At 37.6% G+C, this 19,252-nt stretch overlaps 3 protein-coding genes across 3 annotated transcripts; 1 reads left to right on the top strand and 2 right to left on the bottom strand.

Moving 5' to 3' along the window:
- Positions 1-26: 26 nt before the first annotated feature.
- Positions 27-13,599, bottom strand: LOC131789796 (muskelin-like). Its single transcript, XM_059106969.2, has 24 exons — positions 13,479-13,599; positions 13,318-13,387; positions 11,788-11,930; positions 10,759-10,847; positions 10,351-10,460; positions 9,400-9,537; positions 9,134-9,188; positions 8,566-8,643; positions 7,507-7,802; positions 6,736-6,834; positions 6,008-6,066; positions 5,795-5,881; positions 5,327-5,381; positions 4,696-4,748; positions 4,507-4,583; positions 4,329-4,396; positions 3,575-3,654; positions 3,042-3,231; positions 2,505-2,566; positions 2,257-2,308; positions 1,415-1,465; positions 997-1,066; positions 747-793; positions 27-448 (listed from the first exon to the last, which is right to left on the bottom strand). The coding sequence occupies exons 1-24, from the start codon at positions 13,562-13,564 to the stop codon at positions 368-370; spliced, it is 2,196 nt and encodes a 731-aa protein (XP_058962952.2). The 5' UTR covers positions 13,565-13,599; the 3' UTR covers positions 27-367.
- Positions 13,600-13,653: 54 nt separating this feature from the next.
- Positions 13,654-15,611, top strand: LOC131789797 (uncharacterized). Its single transcript, XM_059106970.2, has 3 exons — positions 13,654-13,733; positions 13,972-14,035; positions 14,656-15,611. The coding sequence occupies exons 1-3, from the start codon at positions 13,665-13,667 to the stop codon at positions 15,207-15,209; spliced, it is 687 nt and encodes a 228-aa protein (XP_058962953.2). The 5' UTR covers positions 13,654-13,664; the 3' UTR covers positions 15,210-15,611.
- Positions 15,612-16,762: 1,151 nt separating this feature from the next.
- LOC131789827 (uncharacterized) lies at positions 16,763-18,402 on the bottom strand. Its single transcript, XM_059106999.2, has one exon. It carries the CDS (start codon positions 18,199-18,201, stop codon positions 17,425-17,427), a length of 777 nt encoding a protein of 258 aa, XP_058962982.2. The 5' UTR covers positions 18,202-18,402; the 3' UTR covers positions 16,763-17,424.
- Positions 18,403-19,252: the final 850 nt, after the last annotated feature.

Genomic DNA, 19,252 nt, shown 5'->3' with positions numbered 1-19,252 from the left:
TAATAAAGAAAACAACTTTTCAAAACTCCTGGAAAAAAATTTGTTTTACTTCACACTAATTACAAAATACAAGCTTTGCATTGTTGACCTGAACCTAAGGGACAAGTAATTATTAATGGCCGAGGGGGAGGGGTGGAGGATTTTAAGAGATACAATCAAAATCCTTCCACCCACCCTCCCAGGTGATCAACAGTAACCTGTCTCTAACTTGTTTCAGAACCATAGTCTGTGTAGCAGAACAATCCTGTTCACGGATATGTTAAAAGTAGTTTTTGCTTCTTATTTTGAAAGGGCCGCTCATTACTCATCGTTTTTTTTCAATTCCGTGGTTCTTGATTGCTGTTTATTCACTGAATATTCCGAAATGTTAGAAAGTGATGAGATCTACAAGATTTCCTTTTGGCTGTGTCATGTGTTCAGGGAAGAAAGACACCAATGTATCAAACAACTGCAACAAGGAAACAAAAAAAAATTAATGCTTGGCTTAAAGCAGCTACCACTTTTCTTGTTCAGTTAATCTTGGAAGAAATGTACAGCGTGAGAGCGAAAATGACCGCGCAAAAGGCTGAGAAACCTCCACTGTTTCTGCTGTTCACTCGGCATTTAACACTCACTTTTTATCTCCCTTGCCATAGACTAAGTTTAGAACACCTATTGTAATTATATCGCCCACAATACAGGTTACATATCAAAGATCATTCGTGAAACACGTGTAGAAATGTGCACTTTGTTTGTGTAACAACTACCTGAGTTCTTCCAGCAAAACCGTCATTTAATGGCGGCGATAGAGAGTCTGAGGATTTAAGAGAAGAAAAAGAACATCAGGCAATGGCAGATAAGCACAAAGAGGAACGCACGAACAAATAGTCAGATAGCAGACATACAGGCACTTCGTTCTGAAAAAGGGCTAACACTCGAAACGTTAGCTTTAGTAACTCTTTACGATGGCCAATTTACATTATCAATTATGAAACATAACTATGAAAGATAACTCACCTGCGTCAGTTTCCATTCGATCTTGTGTGGAGACTGACTGAGAAAATAGACTGGATGCAATAAGACGAAACTGTAAACAAAAGAAAGGAATGCTTACCAACTCCAACCATTCAACACGACATACCTTATTTAAGCGATTTGTAAATCTACTATTAATAGGGAATTTTAAGTTCTCGTCCAGGGAAACACAAGAGCACTTGCAGATAACCTACAGTGCGCTTAAGTCTTCTGACGCGTAAATTAGTTAGAAGCTCGTAATCGTTCACTGATCGACCATACTATGCTCGTTTCGGAAAAAAAAAGAGAGAGAAAAGAAAAGAAAAAAAAAAAGAAAAGAAACGGGGGCTGAGTGGAGAAGGGAAAACTAACACTGGGTAACTTAGCTCCTTAACGTTTAGTATTTTATGGCTTTAATCACCTCTTGACTCTCGTCCGGATCATCATGGGCGACTGTCTCCGAGAGCTCGTGCTAGGGAGAAAAAAGCAGAGTGTGACTCAAATTTGAAAGAGAGAGTAAGATTCTTCTTGGAGGTGTGGGGCGGGGATAAGCCCAGTCCCAAGGAGCGCGGGCTTATTTCCAGAACAGCGGTTGACAATCGAGCTTTGGGCGGGGTAGAACAACGCGACTTGTTTCTCGCGAGGCGTGTTTTGAATTATGCCAAACTCGTCTTCTCTTTAGCACAGTCGTTTTGTTTCTTGCGAAGCGTAATCCGGCTTTTTGTAAACCAGTCTCGTCTCTCGCGTAGCGCGTTTTGGTACACGCAAGACATTTATGATTGCTCACGGGGTGCGTCTTGAATTTTGCCTGAAGTGTCTTGTTACTCACATGACGCTTTTTGTTTATTATGAAGCGCACCCTGTTTCTCGAGAGATGCGACTTGCTTTTCACAAGAAATGTCCTCTTCACTCAATGTGCGTTTGGCGGTTTCTCGCGAGTAGTGTCCTCTTCTCTTGCAAGGCGCATGTTCCGTATTGCGCACGTGTTTTCTGAATCACGTGTTTCTCGCGAGACGCACCCTGTTTCTCGCTTGTTATGCATTTCATTTTGCGAGAAGTAAATTTATCTCAAGTAGTGCGTTTGGTTTCTCGCAAGACGTAAAATTTTTCACGCAAGGTTGTCTAGCTCCTCACGAGACGTGTCACGTTTCTCTCGAGAAGCATTCTGTTTCACTCAAGACCCTTACTCCTTCTCACGAGAAGAGATTCGCCAGTATCTGTGCAAGATGCAAGTTAGGGGGAATTTAGAAATTTAATAAGTACCTGCAGATAACGAAGAGCTTCGTAAGGGTCACGAGCAGCCATCTCCTGAAACCTGAGAAGGAAAAACAAATAATAAGAGGGTCGTAAAGGAGGAATTTTTTGTGGCTTTACGCGTTCGGGTCGGGCGGGTCCAATACATGTTGATAGGATGAAAAAGTAAAGCCGACCAGTTAAATAAAAAGGATGCGGGATTAATGATACAAATTGGCAGTTAAAAAAAGGGGAAAAGCAATAAGTGGTAACAGTACCTTTGTTTACGAATTAAGTATCGACATCTTCTTAATAAGTGTTCTCTTGAAGGTCTTGACAACTACAAATAAACGGGAAATAAAATCAATGGACAGTATTAACAAGGCTAAACATTGATAGCCGCGTACCAAGTTGACCACTTTTTTTTGGGTCACGCAACGCAACTAAATTTTGATAAGGTAATTGCATGTTCTCGAGCGTAATCAGCGCATTCAATTCCGTTCCGTAAATGAATTTTGAAACCCTTGAAAAGTTTGAAAGTGTTTGTTACTCTCAGGTTGCAACAGAAAAATTTGACAACTAACTCACATCCAAATTGTAAAATAATGTCACACAAAGTAACATGCGCTGGGGCACTACGTGACAAACCCGGATCAGGCTAAGGGGTAACCTAGTTTCCTTGGCAGTCATTCTCTGGGATGTAGCGCAAGATGAGGGGGCGTTGCGTGACATCCAAGAGAACAGCCGCAAAGGAGACTAAGAGTAAACGAAATAAACAGATAGACAGTTAAAATTTTGAATCAAAGTCTGATTACCTTCAGCGACCAGAAGTCATCGAGTCTCATCTTGGGTATGCTGGATTTTCCAGGATTGCCTCCAAAAAGGTAATGTACTTTATGAATATCATCATACACCAACTGATGTGCGAACCGAGGGCAAGGCTCTACATTCTGCATCTTGGTCCAGTACTGCTGACCCATGTTCTCATTCTTGTAAACACAAGACCTACCAGAAAAATAGTAATTAGAAGGATCCATAAGTTGTAAACTGCAGATTAACTTTGTGTGTACAGCTGTTGAATTAGCAGAAATCGGACAGAACCTTAAGAAATCAAAAGGAACCGTTCGAAATCAGACGCAAACATCCGAAATTAACTGCAAGCGTCCCAAATCGACACCAAGCGTCTGAAATTAGTCGAACTGTCTGTCTGAAACCGGACACAATTGCCCGAAATAAAACGACACTGTCCGAAAAAAAAGAAACAGAACCTAAAATCAGACAAACTGTCAAAAGTCGGAGCTCGTTTGGGTGGTTTTATTGTCAATTTTCCACGTTTTAAAATACTTACCACGACTTTCGTTCCATATCGTATACCCAAAAAGAATTCCTGACTGTTTCTTCACGTTTTTCCTTGTCCTTACTGAGACCCTAAAGAGATGAACGAACCCATCAAATTACAGCTCTTCAAACTTGATGTAACATCCAGTCCACCGTGCAAACAAAAACAAGGGCTCCAAAAAGCTCCTGTACAGTTGCAACTAAAAAAAAACACACAAGGTTTTGTTGCGAACCTTATAACTTGCTTAAACTGACGAGGGAGGAGAGGAAAGGGGAGGGAGGGGGGGGGAGGGGAAGCGTAAATAGTGCAGCACGCTATACGTAGCCACAAAGACCTGGCGCTTCGTATTTTTCTGTTTCATCGCAGATGAATGTGCTCGCGTTATGTATCTGTAAAATATCGTAGCCATTACTCTTACGACGAAAACTGCAGACCGTAATTACTGTGGGCTTACCACTACTGATACAGTCACGCGCGTGCGTGTACGAGTGTAAACTTCTAACTTCGCTTTTCGGACCATTGTCGTGAATGGGATTTTTACAGACGCGTACCGTGATCGTATGTGTAATGGTTTATCAACTACATCCTGTTGCACTGTACACTGGGAGCAAGCCTTCATTTTTAGTTGTGGAGAGGTTTGCTAAGGGTTTGGCACTAATAAGTGCCAAGCCCCTTGCAGACTCATGCTTTCCCGCTCTCAACTTTTACGTAACAAGAGAGACGGTTACGTAAAGAACTGCAGGCTCAAGAGAGATCTACTTACAGATAATACGTGAATTTCGTTAAGTCCAGGATCAATTGTTGCTCTCTGAGTAAAACCTGCTGCAGGAACTGTAAATAAAGAAACAGAAGGATACTTTAACAAAACTCATAAATATCATTAAATTAACAACGGCTACTATAGTAATTGTAAAAAAGAAATGCAGTGATTGTAGATATACCTTGATCCGATTCTTTTTTGCTTCCATCGTATATAAATGATATTTCAAGGGTGTCCACATTGTACGTTATAAAGTCACTGAAGGATAGGAAAAAAGGTCCTAGCATTACTCAAAATGAAAAAAGTTTTGCATGCTTTAAGTAATTTGGTCATCAGATGAGATTCACTTCAACATCACTGCATATAGTACCTTAAAAATTCTCGTCCTCTTTGTCCAGCGAAAATATATAGAAGTCTTTTCTCCTGCGTGAAGAAGAGTTGGAAAAAAAGAGAAACTAACATTAAGAAATTCGTTGGTGAGCGTTATTCGCCAAGCGCTTAATTAAACAAGTGGTTAAACAAGTGGACATTACAGTTTGATAGCTCATTCTCCCAGCTACAATAAATTAAGGTTTTGTTATATTTCTTTCAGTGCAAGGGCCATGTAGGTCAACTTTGCTTAAAAAATAGTGCCTATTTAGGGGTTTCCATGGATAACACCCCGTCATGCTTGGTACCAGGGCCCCTCTGGATAACAGCCATGCAGCTGAATAGGCCACCACGGCCAGTGTTCTCCCTTATTTTAAGCATGACAAGTAAAATAAATTTTCAAAGCGGTAAAGCAATATTTTTACCCGTTGAATTTTAAAGAATTCCAAGCAATTTTAAACGGTAATAAGAGGCACTACAGGTGGTAAATGTTACCGGTTACTGCCTGAAAAGGAGAACAATGCACAGCTAAATAAAGTTTACCTCACTCTTTCCTTGAGAGTGCTTTTCTAAGGACAATGATATTCATAATTAAATATTTGAAAGTTACACGATTGTCTTTCCTGACTTACTGGATGAAATAACATTGAGTGTCCTATCCTTGATCGCAGCTCAGGACAGTCGTCCCTACAAAAAACAACAGAGACAAAATCAGTCCAGCTACTGTTTAAGTCAAAATTGCACCATTAAAATGTGAGATCTCTGAAGCGTCACATTTGCATGTTGTATCGATACGATAAAACGAATTTGTTGAGCAACTTCCCAAGTAACAGAATTTCACAGTATGCAGTGTTATTATCCCTATCTTATCATCGCCTGTTTCAGGCGTTCAGTTAGTAAATTGAAGCACAATATTAAAGAGCGCTATGAGAGCGGCGGAGTGAAAAGACAAGAGAGGTTTGGTTCGGCTCGCGTTAAGTCTTCTACGCAAGTCGACCCAAACTTCCGCCGCTTTTCCGTCATCTACTGTTTCAGTCCGTTTTCCAAACTGAATGCCAGGAACTGGCTAATTCTAAAAACATTTTCAAACTCCAGCTTACTTGAGTTTATTCCAGGTATTTGTTTGACAGTTGTACGAGTACAGTCCGCTAAATAGGGTTTCCTGTGCTCTCTCGTCTCCACTTGAGCTAAAAAAGAAACTACTACTTTTAGCTCTGCGGATAAAAATGTGAAGGAAGAACAAACAAATCCGTTCAGCCTTTTCTACAATAAACCTCTTAATATATAATGATTTCTTCTCCTTTTTTTCCTACCTTGTGAGTACACGACCACCAAACACATAAATTGTGCTTTTTTCAACATCAATACACATCTGCAAAATGAAACAACAAAAGGTTATAGGTCGTTGCATATCATGGAGCAGGGAAAAAGATTCCATGCTGTATGAAAAAATTTGACAAAAAGACTCTAATGATGCAAATTACAGAAAAATTTCATTTTAACAAACATTCTTTTTTTTCCTGCTAACAGAAGAATTAACCATTAGACCACCAAGTGTAGCTAGCATCAAATTTTTCCTCACAATATCACCCCTGAATCAAGCATAAAGGTCATGATAATAAAGGAAATGATCACCAAGTAAAGAAGCTCTTGATTGTTAAACAAATTCTCCTCTTCAGCACCTTAGAAATTGTATGAAACAGTTAGGTGAATATGCATACTGATGTTATAGTGTGACAGACAACAGTGTGAGCCATCCGTTTTTGAACTTTGGTCAACCGTTTAACGTTTCGTGCTATCCGTTTTTATTTTTGGTCAACCGTTTGAAGGCCTAAGCTATCCGTTTTTGGACTTTGGTCAACCGTTTAAATTTTTTGCCATCCGTTTAAGCGGTTATGGCATCCGTTTAAACGCTCGAGTTAACCGTTTACTATCCGTTTACAACCGTTTTTCGAGACCGTTTAACGGAAAAGCGTTAGTGCCCGTTTTCCCGTGGAGGGTCACAAATATCCAAGAATAAAAAATCCAGTATAACACAGACCTGATGGTCAAAAATAAGAGGTGGCCCTCCTTCAGATGCTGTGTCTGCACTGATAAGCGTCCATTGATTTCTGGTTATGTCATAAACATAAAAATCACTCTGGTAAAATAAAAAGAAACAAAACTAGCGATCAGAAGTCTGTTAAATAAATAGAATTATTGATGCTGTGCATCTATTCAGTAATAGATCACATATGACGACAAAATAGAGCAAGAACCAAATTGTAATTTATATAATAACAGAGCAAGTTGTTTTTAGTGATGACATCATCTGTGCATCTGTCCTCCAATAGTTCATATCTAAGAACCAATCAAAATGCCTGGATAATTCAAATTATCATGTAGAATACTTTTGTCTATGGTTGAAACAATATGAGATTAATATTTCTCAAAATATTATAATTTAATTTTTGGAAACTTTGTTGTGATTTTACAGCGAAAAATGGGAACTTAAAAAAAGTTTGGCTAAGAGCCCTGAGTCATGAAAAAATATGACATAAAATGAAATACTGTAATTTAGTGCTCAAATGTATTTCAGTATTGTAACAATACCCTTAATTAGAGTTGTCTCTGAATAATTCCAAAACATTAATCAAGCTGTCTCAGTCAAAATTCAAAGGAAATATAACCAATTATTCAGACACATTTAAACCAGAATGGAGGTTCAAATGATTTCTTTATTACAAACTGTCAAATTTGAACAAATTGCATTGACTATAAGTCACTCAATGGTCACCAATTCTCTCTGTCACACAATTTAAGTGTACATTACCTTAAGTGGTGTTACATTTCTCATTCCTGAGTCTAAGTATCTTCCCAAAGTATATAGCAACTTTCTCTTGCCATCCAGACACATCTTGTGACAAGACCTGGCACATGGTCCACCTTCCTGCTCTGTATCACGTGACAGACATGTCCATTGAGAAGATTCCACAGTAAATGACCAGAAATCAGCCAGGTCCACCATCCCATCCCAGCCGCCAAGCAGGTAGATCACCTGAGATTCCATGTCAATTGACATCTGATGCCCACCTCTCATACCCGGCCGTGAACTACTGCTATCATCATCTGCGGTCAGAACATGACAATGAACATTGGTGTTACTAATGTAACATACAGTTTTTACTGCTCAATTTCAATTTGATTGTTGGAAGCAACTACAGTCCTCCTAAAGAAAAAATTCCTTCCAATATTCTATGCATTTTGTGAAGAATTGCATAGTTTATAAACATGCTATTTACAGATAGAATGTACGAAACACCAGGTGCATTTCTTCTCTGAGACTCTGCTGTGTTCTCTTCACACTGACAAGTATCTAATTTCTCCTAACAAGATCAGCTCTGATTCACATATTCAGGTCATGGGAATGAAGGAATTGATCATCAAGTAAAGGAGTCATGATTGTTAAAAAAAGTCTCCTTGTCAGTACCTTAAGAAATTAATGTAAGAGAACAGAATGGAGAATATGCAAACTGATGTTGGGGTGTAACAGGTTAAAGATCAGAGAATTCTCCAGCCACAGAATTACTAATCCAGTCAAATTTTGATGACCACATTATTTTTAACTCAGATGTTGAGAATTTTCCCCAGCCTTTTACACTATTCTGCTACTTAACTTCTTAAGTGATACAACATTAAAAACTGAATTCATATGTTAATAATCTTGAAAATGAATGTGATTCACAAGGTGACCTTGTTTATAAAATCTTACAGTCTTTCATAAGAAGGATTCTAATCAGTACATTAATTTTACTTTTAAATGGTGTTCTAAATGAGTAATTGCACAGCTTAATGACTCTTATACCTTAATGTCATCCCCTCAATAACTTACTTTGAGCAGCAAGAGGAATTATCGCTTTCCACTTGGGTTTGTAATCTTGCTGACTGATATAATGACTAAAAATAGCATCTAGAGAACAAACAATACACACAAATTAAAGCTTACTTTAACCCTTTAACTCCCAGATCAAATTTGTAATTCTCCTTACTGTCAACCACACAATTCTTATCATGTTAGTTCAGAGAATTTAGTATTGGATCAACCAATTATCCCCAAATTGATATTTTTCTGTGTTCTCATCACTTATCTGATTGATATTGTATTGACATTGTAAGGAGAAATTCTGTTTTGGTCACTCATGGGGATTACACATTTAAAAAAGTTAATCTAATGTAGAGTGGTTTGACTGTGCTCTGAAAATGGCTAAAAAGGGTACAAAGAACAGACAGTAACCATTACAAGTGCATGTCAGCACATGAAACATGACATCAAATAAAACAAAAAATCTGCCTCTAAACTTGAAAGTTAATTTTGGTTCACATGCAGCTGAATCAACATTACTATGCAACTACCACCTCTACTAAAATCTCATATTACAGAAAATCAAATAGAAAATTACCATTTGAAGCTTGTTCTATGATTTTCTCACATCCATCGAAGTCATTATCTATCACCTGGTAAAAAATTATACAACAAAAACAAAATAAATTGCAATTTCAATTTACAAGTAACAGTTAAATGCAAAATATATCATCATGGACATAGACATTTATTTAAATTAAATTAAATTAAATTGCCATCTTAAGAGTTAAATCAATCTGTTTACACCATGCGCACAGCACCAAACAATAACAATTGAAGATAAACTCATGACAGGATTGTTACCAGTTTCTGATGGAGTTCTGTCAGCATGGGGTGCTCAAGATTGATTTTTGTTCTTTTCTGCAAGGATTCAAAAGCTTCTGCATAGTTGTGCTGTCGAAAATGTTTCAAGCAAAGACGTATGGCTTCTCTTTCACGATACTGCAAGATGACAGTCAGAAACAAAATTAATTAACAAAAATCAAAAGACCGGAATTAAGACAAAGTAAGAGAAGTCCTGAAATGGGCTGCTGTGGATGATTACAAGTTAGGTTCAACAATCTGAATGGAAGTCATTTCCAGATTACCCCGATGATGTCTTGTGTTAAGATGAACGAAATATCACTCTGCCATTGTCTCTGACTACAATCCTTTTTAGGAGTCAGAGTGCCACAGATCCCAAAAAGCCTTAACCTTTAACCTCCATGAGTCAGACTAAGACAGAATTTCTTCTTCCGATATCAACACAATATCAAGCAGACAAGTGATGAGAATAACAAAAACTGTCTTGATCTCATACCAAATTCTCCAAACCAACCTCATAAGAATTGTATGCAGACAGTAAGGGGAACTACTAAAGAAATCTTGGGAGTGAAGGGGTTAAAACATCATGGAACACATAAAAAACAAGGACTGTTCCAGGACCTTCCAGGCCCAAGACTGATTTTTCCAAGACATAAAAATTTCACCTTAAACTGTCTCATTCCCAAGATTTCAAAATCAATTCTCCTTACAGCCTATGCACATTTCTTACAATGCAAATTTTCAAAACTTTATTGTTTGATTTAAGCAGATTTCCAGGACTTTCCAGTCCTGGAAAAAGTCAAAATAAAATTCCAGCACTTTTCAGGTTTTCCAGGACCCATAGAAACCCTGGTACTGCATTGTCTTAGAGCTATAGAGTGACTCAGGAAGCATCTAAGCTGGGATTCACCATACACATAAATCAACAAATGATCAAGAAGTACCACTTACAGTATTAAACCATGTAAGACTTGGCTGAACAATCTCTGGATCATCTACTCCCGAAAGCTCCACAAACCAAATACTGAAGTTAAAACTGGGTCCCCATGACATGATTGGAACTGAAAATAGTTGGAAAGAAAACCAGTGAACTCTGTTTGACTGCACTCTCAGAGGGCTTCTTTACAGCTTTTTTCCCCTGAAAATTTCTCAGTTTTCATGGCATTGGTATCAGCTGGTTAAATTTCAAAACTAAATTAAGAGCATTTTTTAATTCCATATATTTTGGTCATCTAATTTAAATTGATTTTTAGGAGAATGTTCACAAATAAAATTTAAGGTATTTGGCAATTAATTAAAAACAAAAATAAGGAACAATGATCACTACATTGAATTAAGAGGTAGATTGTAGGAACTCACCAATCTTTATAAATTGACAAGGGAACATTTTGCCATCCAGTTCATGCTGAAGCTCAAATGCCTCTTTTATGTGATCATTTCTTAATCCGCTGCGAAAAAAAACAAACAGTATCTCAGAAAAGGCTCTATTGACATTCTGTTTCAACAAGTAGTTAACCTTCTACACTCATGAGCAGGGCCTGAAATTAATTTTGTTTCTGACAGCCACTTGGCTCCTAAATTCTTCAAAGTGGTAGCCAATTCAAGAAAAGTTGGTCACCATTTTCAAAGACAAACAAAACCTCTTTTTTATGCTGTCATTGTTTCAGAAATTAAGTAGGGGTAAAGATCTTTAACGTGCTACAAAATGGACACTAGGATGGATGATATGCAACGTTTAAGCTCACCTAAATCAAAGATGGCGTCTAGTTATTGATCGAGATGCATGTGCTGCATTTTGGAAACAAACTTAACGAGGAAGTTTGCCGTGGATTTGTCTTTGCAAATCTTTTTAATTCACTAGATCTCTTAGTAAGGTTATGATGAAACATTCTAGTTGCCAGTTTGGCAACTAATTTTCAGGATTTGGTCGCCAAAGTGAAAAATTTAGTCGCATTGGCGCCTGTATTGGATGCATCTTCATGCCCTGATGAGGTAATCCTTCAACCCCTAAAAATGACTAGCATCTAATTTCTCCCTAGAATGTCAGTCCTGAATCAAACAGTAAGGTTATAAGAATAAAGGAAACGATCACCAACTACATGTAAGGAAGTCCTTGATTATTAAACAAATTCTCCCTGTCAGCATCTTAAGATATGTATATAAAACAGCATGGAGAATATACATATGTATGTAAGGGTGTAGAGGGCTACAGTAACACTGTGATTATACTTGTGGATAAAAATATAAAATAGTAGAGAAATCAAATCCTGTATCAATAAAATTTGATTATTTTTAAACACTTCCACAATATTCAGCCAGTCTTACTGGAAATCAAAAGGGTCCCTGCAATAATTTATCAGGATCCAGAGACACTGTGAAACCAGTTACCTTTGCAACAACTCAGTCATGTGTTCATCATTCAGTCCACCATAAATCTTAAACTTCCTAAGATTGCATACATGGGTCTTCTCATACTTTCCAAATGTGATAGTCATAACAATAGCTGGCTTCTCCAATTTCAGTATAAGAAACTAAAAATAAAAAAGGTAAAAGCTTTCGCAGAAGAAAACAAACAAACAGATAAACAAACGATAAAATTAAAGCTAACTGCTGTTGTTTACATACAGCTATTTCAATTTACGTTGTCGGATCAAAGCCTCAAGCCTACAAGACAAGACGGAAGGGGAATATGGGATCTTAATGAATAATTATCAGCAAAATTAACAATGCCTCGTCCATACAGGGAAGATCTCCGATGTCCATGTCCATCTCGTGCCGACAACCCCAAAAGCCTAAAATTAATTCTAATCTACCCATACCGCCTTTCGGTCTTGTCCCGTACCCTTGAAGCTCTGATCCGACAACGTAAATTGAAATAGCTGTATACAATTCTCTCAATTCTTTCAACCCTAACGGTGACCAACACCTGATTTCTCTATACTTGATTACTGCGAAGTCATTTATTGAGACCATGAGAATAAAGAAAATGATCACCACCTTACAACTGTTAAACATATTCTTCTTGTCAATACCAAATAAAAGGTATAGAGAAGAGTATAAAGAATGCGGATACTGATGCTGGGGTTTAAACAAATGATAAAGATCTTTCGTGCGAGAAAGATGTTCCTTGTTTTGTCACGAGCAGGGAACAAAGGAAAAAAATTTTGAGTCCCCATGAGGTCAATCACACCTCAGACATTTAGGTTCTGTGCTCCGATGCTCTATGGTGAGCAAGATCCACTACAAAGATCATATATGACACACGCTCTGCATACTTTTTAGATCAGCAATGTCAATAGCATCATGTTTGGCAAATAGAATAAGAAGATGGTAAGTTTTAAGCTTGGTAAAAAAATAGAGAAAGATGTTTTTCATCTTGCCACAAGTGTGGGACAAAGAAAAAAACATTCAGGGTCTCCATCTTTGATCTGAGTTTCTATTTTATAATAAACTTTGGAAAACTTAGGTGTGGCATGCACAAGACCATGAGTTATATTGAAAACTAATATCAATGCCTAATGTCATAATACTGGATTTCTATCCTTTACAAAGAGCAAACTCTCCATACTTTTGTCCACTCACTGAGGACAAAAAAATCAGCTGTGATACACCCCCAATTTTTTCTGTGCATTTATAACCTGATATAAGGTATACATCAAAACCAAGGTTAAGTGTAGATGGTACTCAAGACAAAACTATCAGAGCAAATCATCCTAGCATCTTCCAATTTGTAATTAACAAGCTGCTCCTTACTAATCATTGCAGATACAGACATCGGCTAGACACTTGCCTAGTGATTATTTTATATTATGATTTGAATTAATCATGTTGTTTAAATCGCGAGTATTTATCACAGATACACGACCCTGTTAATGATTTGTAAGCTTATCCACGTGACGATCGCCATTTAATTCTTACCTGCGGAGGGTAGTTGCTATCGGAAGACCATCTCGAAGACTGGTCATTCGGTTTGTCCTCCAAAATATTCCTGAATAAAATTTAAAAATTTCCAAAATTAGCCGATGTCACCTTCGCGAAATTCCACCAAATGATAAAAAGAAGCCTTGATGAGGTCTTACGTGGGCAAATAGTTTGCAGAATAGCTGGAACATTTGTGGATCGTGTATGTTAACACACGAGTTTCAACGGCTACTGAAGCCGCCATTTTGGCGTACTTCGATGATTGCGCAGTTGCATGCACGCCCGAGTATCTTCATGGGAGAACTGAGCCAGCTGTAATTTTACTCAGCAGATTAGTTACCAAAATGGCGGTTGTCTGCGGTCGAAATCTGCGTTCTTTGTGTGGAGTTTTTCGAGCTTCTTTGGGCCTAAATGTAAGATATTACTTATATTTAAATAATTTTGGTGGTATTTTTGAGTATTTTTTTGTAAATTTATCGTCGATCTTTTCTTGAAATTGATTTCTTTTGCGGCTGTAGTTCTAACATCACATGTGTGGAATAGATTTTTGCTCAGAGTTTGAAGTTGCCAATAGACAGCTTCGTAATCTAAATCGTGCGCAGCTGTAAACTTGTACTTACAAGCACTGTACATTATTTTATCTCTTGTAAGAAAATTCCCCAAAACGGTTTGTCGATGTCTTCAGCGAGAAAGTTTACAAATGGAAGCGTAGCAGGTGAGCTTCAGTGTCCCATAATTATCTCTGCCCCATGGAATCCCCCTCGAGAAGTCGAGCTGTACTTAAACGCCTCCTGGGAGTTGATATGGATCCGGGGGAACGCCCTGAACCTTAACTCCCCTCCCCACTCCCTCCATTTTTCCCTTTTATTATAACTATTTATGACTTTAAAACTACCCCTTTATTTATCTTTCAATGGAATTGGTAATCCAATCATCCACAATGATTCGCTCTTCTTCCTAGGTGAGCACCAAGGTCATCACTGCAATCAATTTCACTATTCCAACTCTAAGAGATGAATCCTAACCAGATTGTGCATAGAATAAACATTTTTTTTCCCTTTAACCCTTTAATTCCCACAAGTGATTGATATGAAACTTCTCCCCATTATATTCATACATGATCCAGCAAACAGGCAATGAGAATACCCAAACTTATCAGGTAGAAGTTTTTTTCTTGATCTAACACCAAATTCTCATAACTAATTTATAAGAAAATGTTTAGAAGCTAGAGGGGGGAATTGACAATCCCATCTTGGAAGTGAAAGGGTCAATTAGGTTTCCCCAAGGCCAAGTTAAGTTACATAACAACTAACTGTGTGGTTTTGTCTTTCATAGGTATCATTCCATCTTCCACCAAAGCCTTACAGCAACATCCTATTTACAAAGTTCAAAATCCAGGATACTCAGTGCAACAGAAGCAATTATTCCATGGTCACAGTTCTCTAACTGTTCCTATTTTGTGGCAAGAACCAAGTCTAGCAAGGCAGTCAACAATTGTGTTCTCAGCCATAAGAAATAAGCCTTATCCTGACCTTGTGTTGAACAGCACAAGACTTTTTGCAACAGTTAACCAATACCGTTGGAAAAAAGTAAGAACCAAGGCAGATATGCCAAAGAAACATATTCCAAAATCAAAGCGAATCCTTTTGGGTCCTCAAAGGAAAGGTGTCTGTATCAGAGTCTTCGTAAGAAAACCTAAGAAACCAAACTCTGGCAACCGGAAGTGTGCTTTGGTAAAATTGAGTAATGGAAAAGTAATCACAGCCTATATACCAGGCGAAGGAGCAGTGTTACAGGAACATGCAGTGGTATTGTTTGAGGGAGGCAGAGTTCAGGACTGTCCTGGAGTCCAATATAAAATTATAAGAGGGAAATATGACATGAACTAATAAAAAAAAGAATGTTTAGTAAGTAACCCTTTCACTCCTAAGATTTGATTGTCAATCCCCCATCTCTAGCTGCTAAATGTGTCTTTGTAAAATATATATCTACCTGATAGGTTTGAGTTTCCTCATTACCTTTTTGCTGAATAACGTATTGGTTAGAGTTTATATGTTAATCACATCTGTGATTTTAAGGGTTACCATGAGATGAACTAGTCTTTGAGTTGTACCTTTGGTGACTGAATTGTGGTTCACAGTACAGTTGGAACCAATGCCTGTTACCTGCAGGGTTTTATGTGATGAGGCTTGTTACAATACCATATGACAGCATATGCTCTGCAATTATAAGGGAACTGAATTTGTATTAACGTTGATTGACACACATGTTGTAATAAAGTTTTGAAAAATTCTGCATAAAGTTATTGTATTTGAGTTTTCTTGGAGCTTTTAATTGTTGACTGTTAAGGCCCCTAAGAATGGCCAGCATCTCATTTCTCTGTACAATATCACCCTCAAATCACAAATTAAGGTCACTTGATGAAAAGGAAATGATCACCAACTTAATAGGCTTTGATCATTATAAAAATTTTCCTCATCAGCACCTAAGATAATGTAGCAAGAACCGTATGGAGGATATGCATACTGATGTTAGGGTGTAAAGAGTTACCAGAAGGCTTCTGCATCAGAGGATCTGCCTCAGGGCTGGTAGTGAATTATTTTAACGGGCATTTAATCTAAGCTCTATGGTCTGCGGCTACATCTTTTTATGCATGGTTTAAAGAAGTTCAAACACTTACTCAAACAATATTAGTCACACCCACGAGTAGCATTTTCTAAAGCGTATAGAAAAAAGTCTGCAATATTTTTTAGTTTTGAAAACCGTTTGTCTGTGTCATTAGCACAAAGACGAATAACACGTACACATTTTGGGCCGTTATAAGTAAGGATGACGTGATGATGGTCTAGACTGTTGGAAAATTAAGGACAGTTTTTCTATTTTTCACCATTTTTTGCCGCGGCAAAACAGTAGTGCGGCATGGAGCGGGTTGCGGTTCGCTTCCGCCGGTCTTTTCAGACATAAATAACATTGAGTCACATGAAGTGAGAATCATTTTCTCGATATGAGTTTTACTCGGAAAAAATTGCCTTAGAAATTTCGGGGAAACTGAAAGTTGTTCAGACTTTTTGAGAAGCTTAGTAACGATTCAAATAGAAGAAAATTACATCTTCACACTCAGGTAATTTTAAATGTTACTATTACGTGAATAACTTAAGATTTTGATCTAGTTGGGTTCAATAGCAGCTGATTGCTCTCTTCTACGTGCTGTTGTGCTAGAATTGGGGTCCGATCGATTTTGATAAAGGTTCCCTGCGCAGATCATTTGCTCAAAACAAGAGTTCTGAGTCCTCTTAATTTTAGTTTTACAACTGACCGCTTGCGATGGAAATATACGTTAATTGGCATCAAGGCTTAAACAGTAAGTGTTTAATATTGATCCTAGACAACTTCCAACGGAACTGATGATCAAATTGAAGAGCATACATAAGGGCTCGTGTCAGTAAACGCATATTTTAATTATCATAATGCTTATGATCATACACATTTTTTAAAGCATAGTGTGTGCCTCTTGTATACCAAAAGTTATATATTTAAGTACGATAAAATCTATGAGATCATATCAAGCGACATAATAGTGTCAAAGTTATTTAGAAGTGTAAACATTTAGCCTCAGAACACGAAATTTAAGCAATTCAATTCGGCCTTTTTTCATCTTATGAACTGGTTGTCGACCAGTACACACTAGCCTTCTAGAAAGAATTCATTCTGGCATAGCACGTAAACCAGAGCAGGAATTTACTTAAGGGTATAAGATGAATAAAAATACTTCAAAATTTTTAGATGTTCTATAACATCATTTTCACACCGATAAAGTTGTAGGCCACTTGATTAACAATAGATACTATTATCGGTGTATATCCTAGGTAACCGTTAATTAGAGTGATTTATAATTTCAATTTATGTTTTTTAATATATAATTCGATAATAAACGTGTTGTAATCTCAATTCATATTCTTTATAAATAAAGTCATGAATTTACAATATGGAGAAATATTGAGACACAAAAACATATAGCGTATCCTTATCGACTCTACGATTCTATGATTGTCATATTGCTTGCAATCGAAATTTCCAGTTTTTTGTTTTCATTATTGAACGTTTTTAACCCTCTGCTGTAAAGTGACAGTAAATAACAGCCTCAGTCTCTCCCTGCTCATTATCCCAGGTAAAGTACTCGTAGTCTTCGTCATCCGTCGGCAAATCATCATACGAACATTTTTCGTCATCAATAACCAGTACAAATTTCGCTTTCTTAGATATTGCCTTCCAGAATGTTTCATCGTTTTTCTCGCGGTTGAAATCACGAAATAGTTCCTTAGCGCTGTACGATATTAACATCACGTCAACTTTGTTCATGTCGTTGATAAGTGTTTTGTTTATTTCCACGCTTTCAAATTCAAACCCCAAGCTTTGAACATAGTGCATCCAGCCCAGCTCTCTGTCGTAGCCAATGAACTGTGGTGACTTCTTCCCTCTCGAGCTGAACGGAAAAGCCTCGCTAAGGAAGGTTTTAAACCCGTTGAGATCGGAACCAGGCCCACAGCCCAGGCTCAACACAGTCTTTACACTCTTGAAGAAACGTTGAGGGACATACTCTTGTTCAATTGCTTTCTCGATAGCCTTTTTTGTTAAGCTAACTCGAGCGTTAAAGAGCTGCAGAGTGTAATATGCCCTGAAATTCTGGCTTGCATAACACATGGGTCTCCAGTTCCAATTGTTCTTTATTCCTTGAATATATAGCACTTTCCCCTCACCGGGATTCGTAAGTTGTTGCTCGGACAGTGCTTTGATGATTTCTGATGTGCCTGGTAAATTTTCTTGGTCTTCTTGTGATCGGCCAAGTTTAGCCCTCCTCCCCAGGTAAGCTGCCATCATCATGTTTGCGTTCGCCGGAATTTGAGCCCTCGTCTGTGCGCTGGTCTGAATAAATTCCGCTATTCACCTGTACGATGGTTCGAACTTCTGGGATCTGTCTCGAAAGTACTAATGTCTTTCGGTTTTATACTTTCCTTCAGCACAAAAGGCCCGAACCAACTTTGTAACTGACTTCCGCTTGCGCGCCTTCAAACGTCAATATTTTGACCAGTTGCTGCTCTGTTAGTTTATCTTTCTCCCATATATGTAGTTGACTTCGTGATATTGACCTAAAGGGCAATACCACTATTTATTTTTAGAAGAAACTACGTCACACATTTTCTACGGAACACTGAACACAAATGAAAATTTGAAAGCGTACGCTGTGAGAGATCCTTTGATAGCGTAAAACAAAATTAATAAAGATTTTCTTGATAAAGACTTGACAATGTTTATTGCACTTTTCTTCATTTTCACTCCTTAAACGGTATTGCGTGGATTGGATTTGCATAAACCTATTTTTTTTGCAGCTGCTTTAAGAAGCTTTTATCCCAAGAGAATTTAAAATAACAACAATCGTTGTCTAATTTGTACTGATAGTTTGTCAAATATTACGGAATAATTTAGGAAAACGTTGATCTACTAATCTCAGCAAGAACCATTTGAAGCGTACCAGGAACATTACTCAAGCAGCGCCTCCAGTCATCCGCTTTCTGAAATCCTTTTGAATATTGAGAGTGGCCCCATATTAAATTTTACTCATATTGTTTGTTGTGATATTCACTTAAGAGACGAATTATATATAATCGCAATAATGCCTGACGCAGGATTAGGAGAAAGGTTCTCGTTTTGATTTGCTGATTTAGGATACCGATTATTACATATCCTCGAGAAATTGAATTTTGGTAAATTAATCCTCATTATTTCTCATAACTTCAGGTAATATATTTCTCTCGAGAAAAATGCAGAAATTTTTGTACAATTCCGGTGCTGGGAAACAGAATGAAAGGGTTTGGTACCAGCATGCCGTAAGAATTGGTCTTTAAGTGTTAAATTTTTTTCGAGGTTCGCCTAT

This window comes from Pocillopora verrucosa, chromosome 11, assembly GCF_036669915.1.
Source record: "Pocillopora verrucosa isolate sample1 chromosome 11, ASM3666991v2, whole genome shotgun sequence".
NCBI classification, from domain to species: domain Eukaryota; kingdom Metazoa; phylum Cnidaria; class Anthozoa; order Scleractinia; family Pocilloporidae; genus Pocillopora; species Pocillopora verrucosa.
Note: the sequence above shows the minus strand (reverse complement) of the source record. Positions and strands in the feature narration are given on the sequence as shown.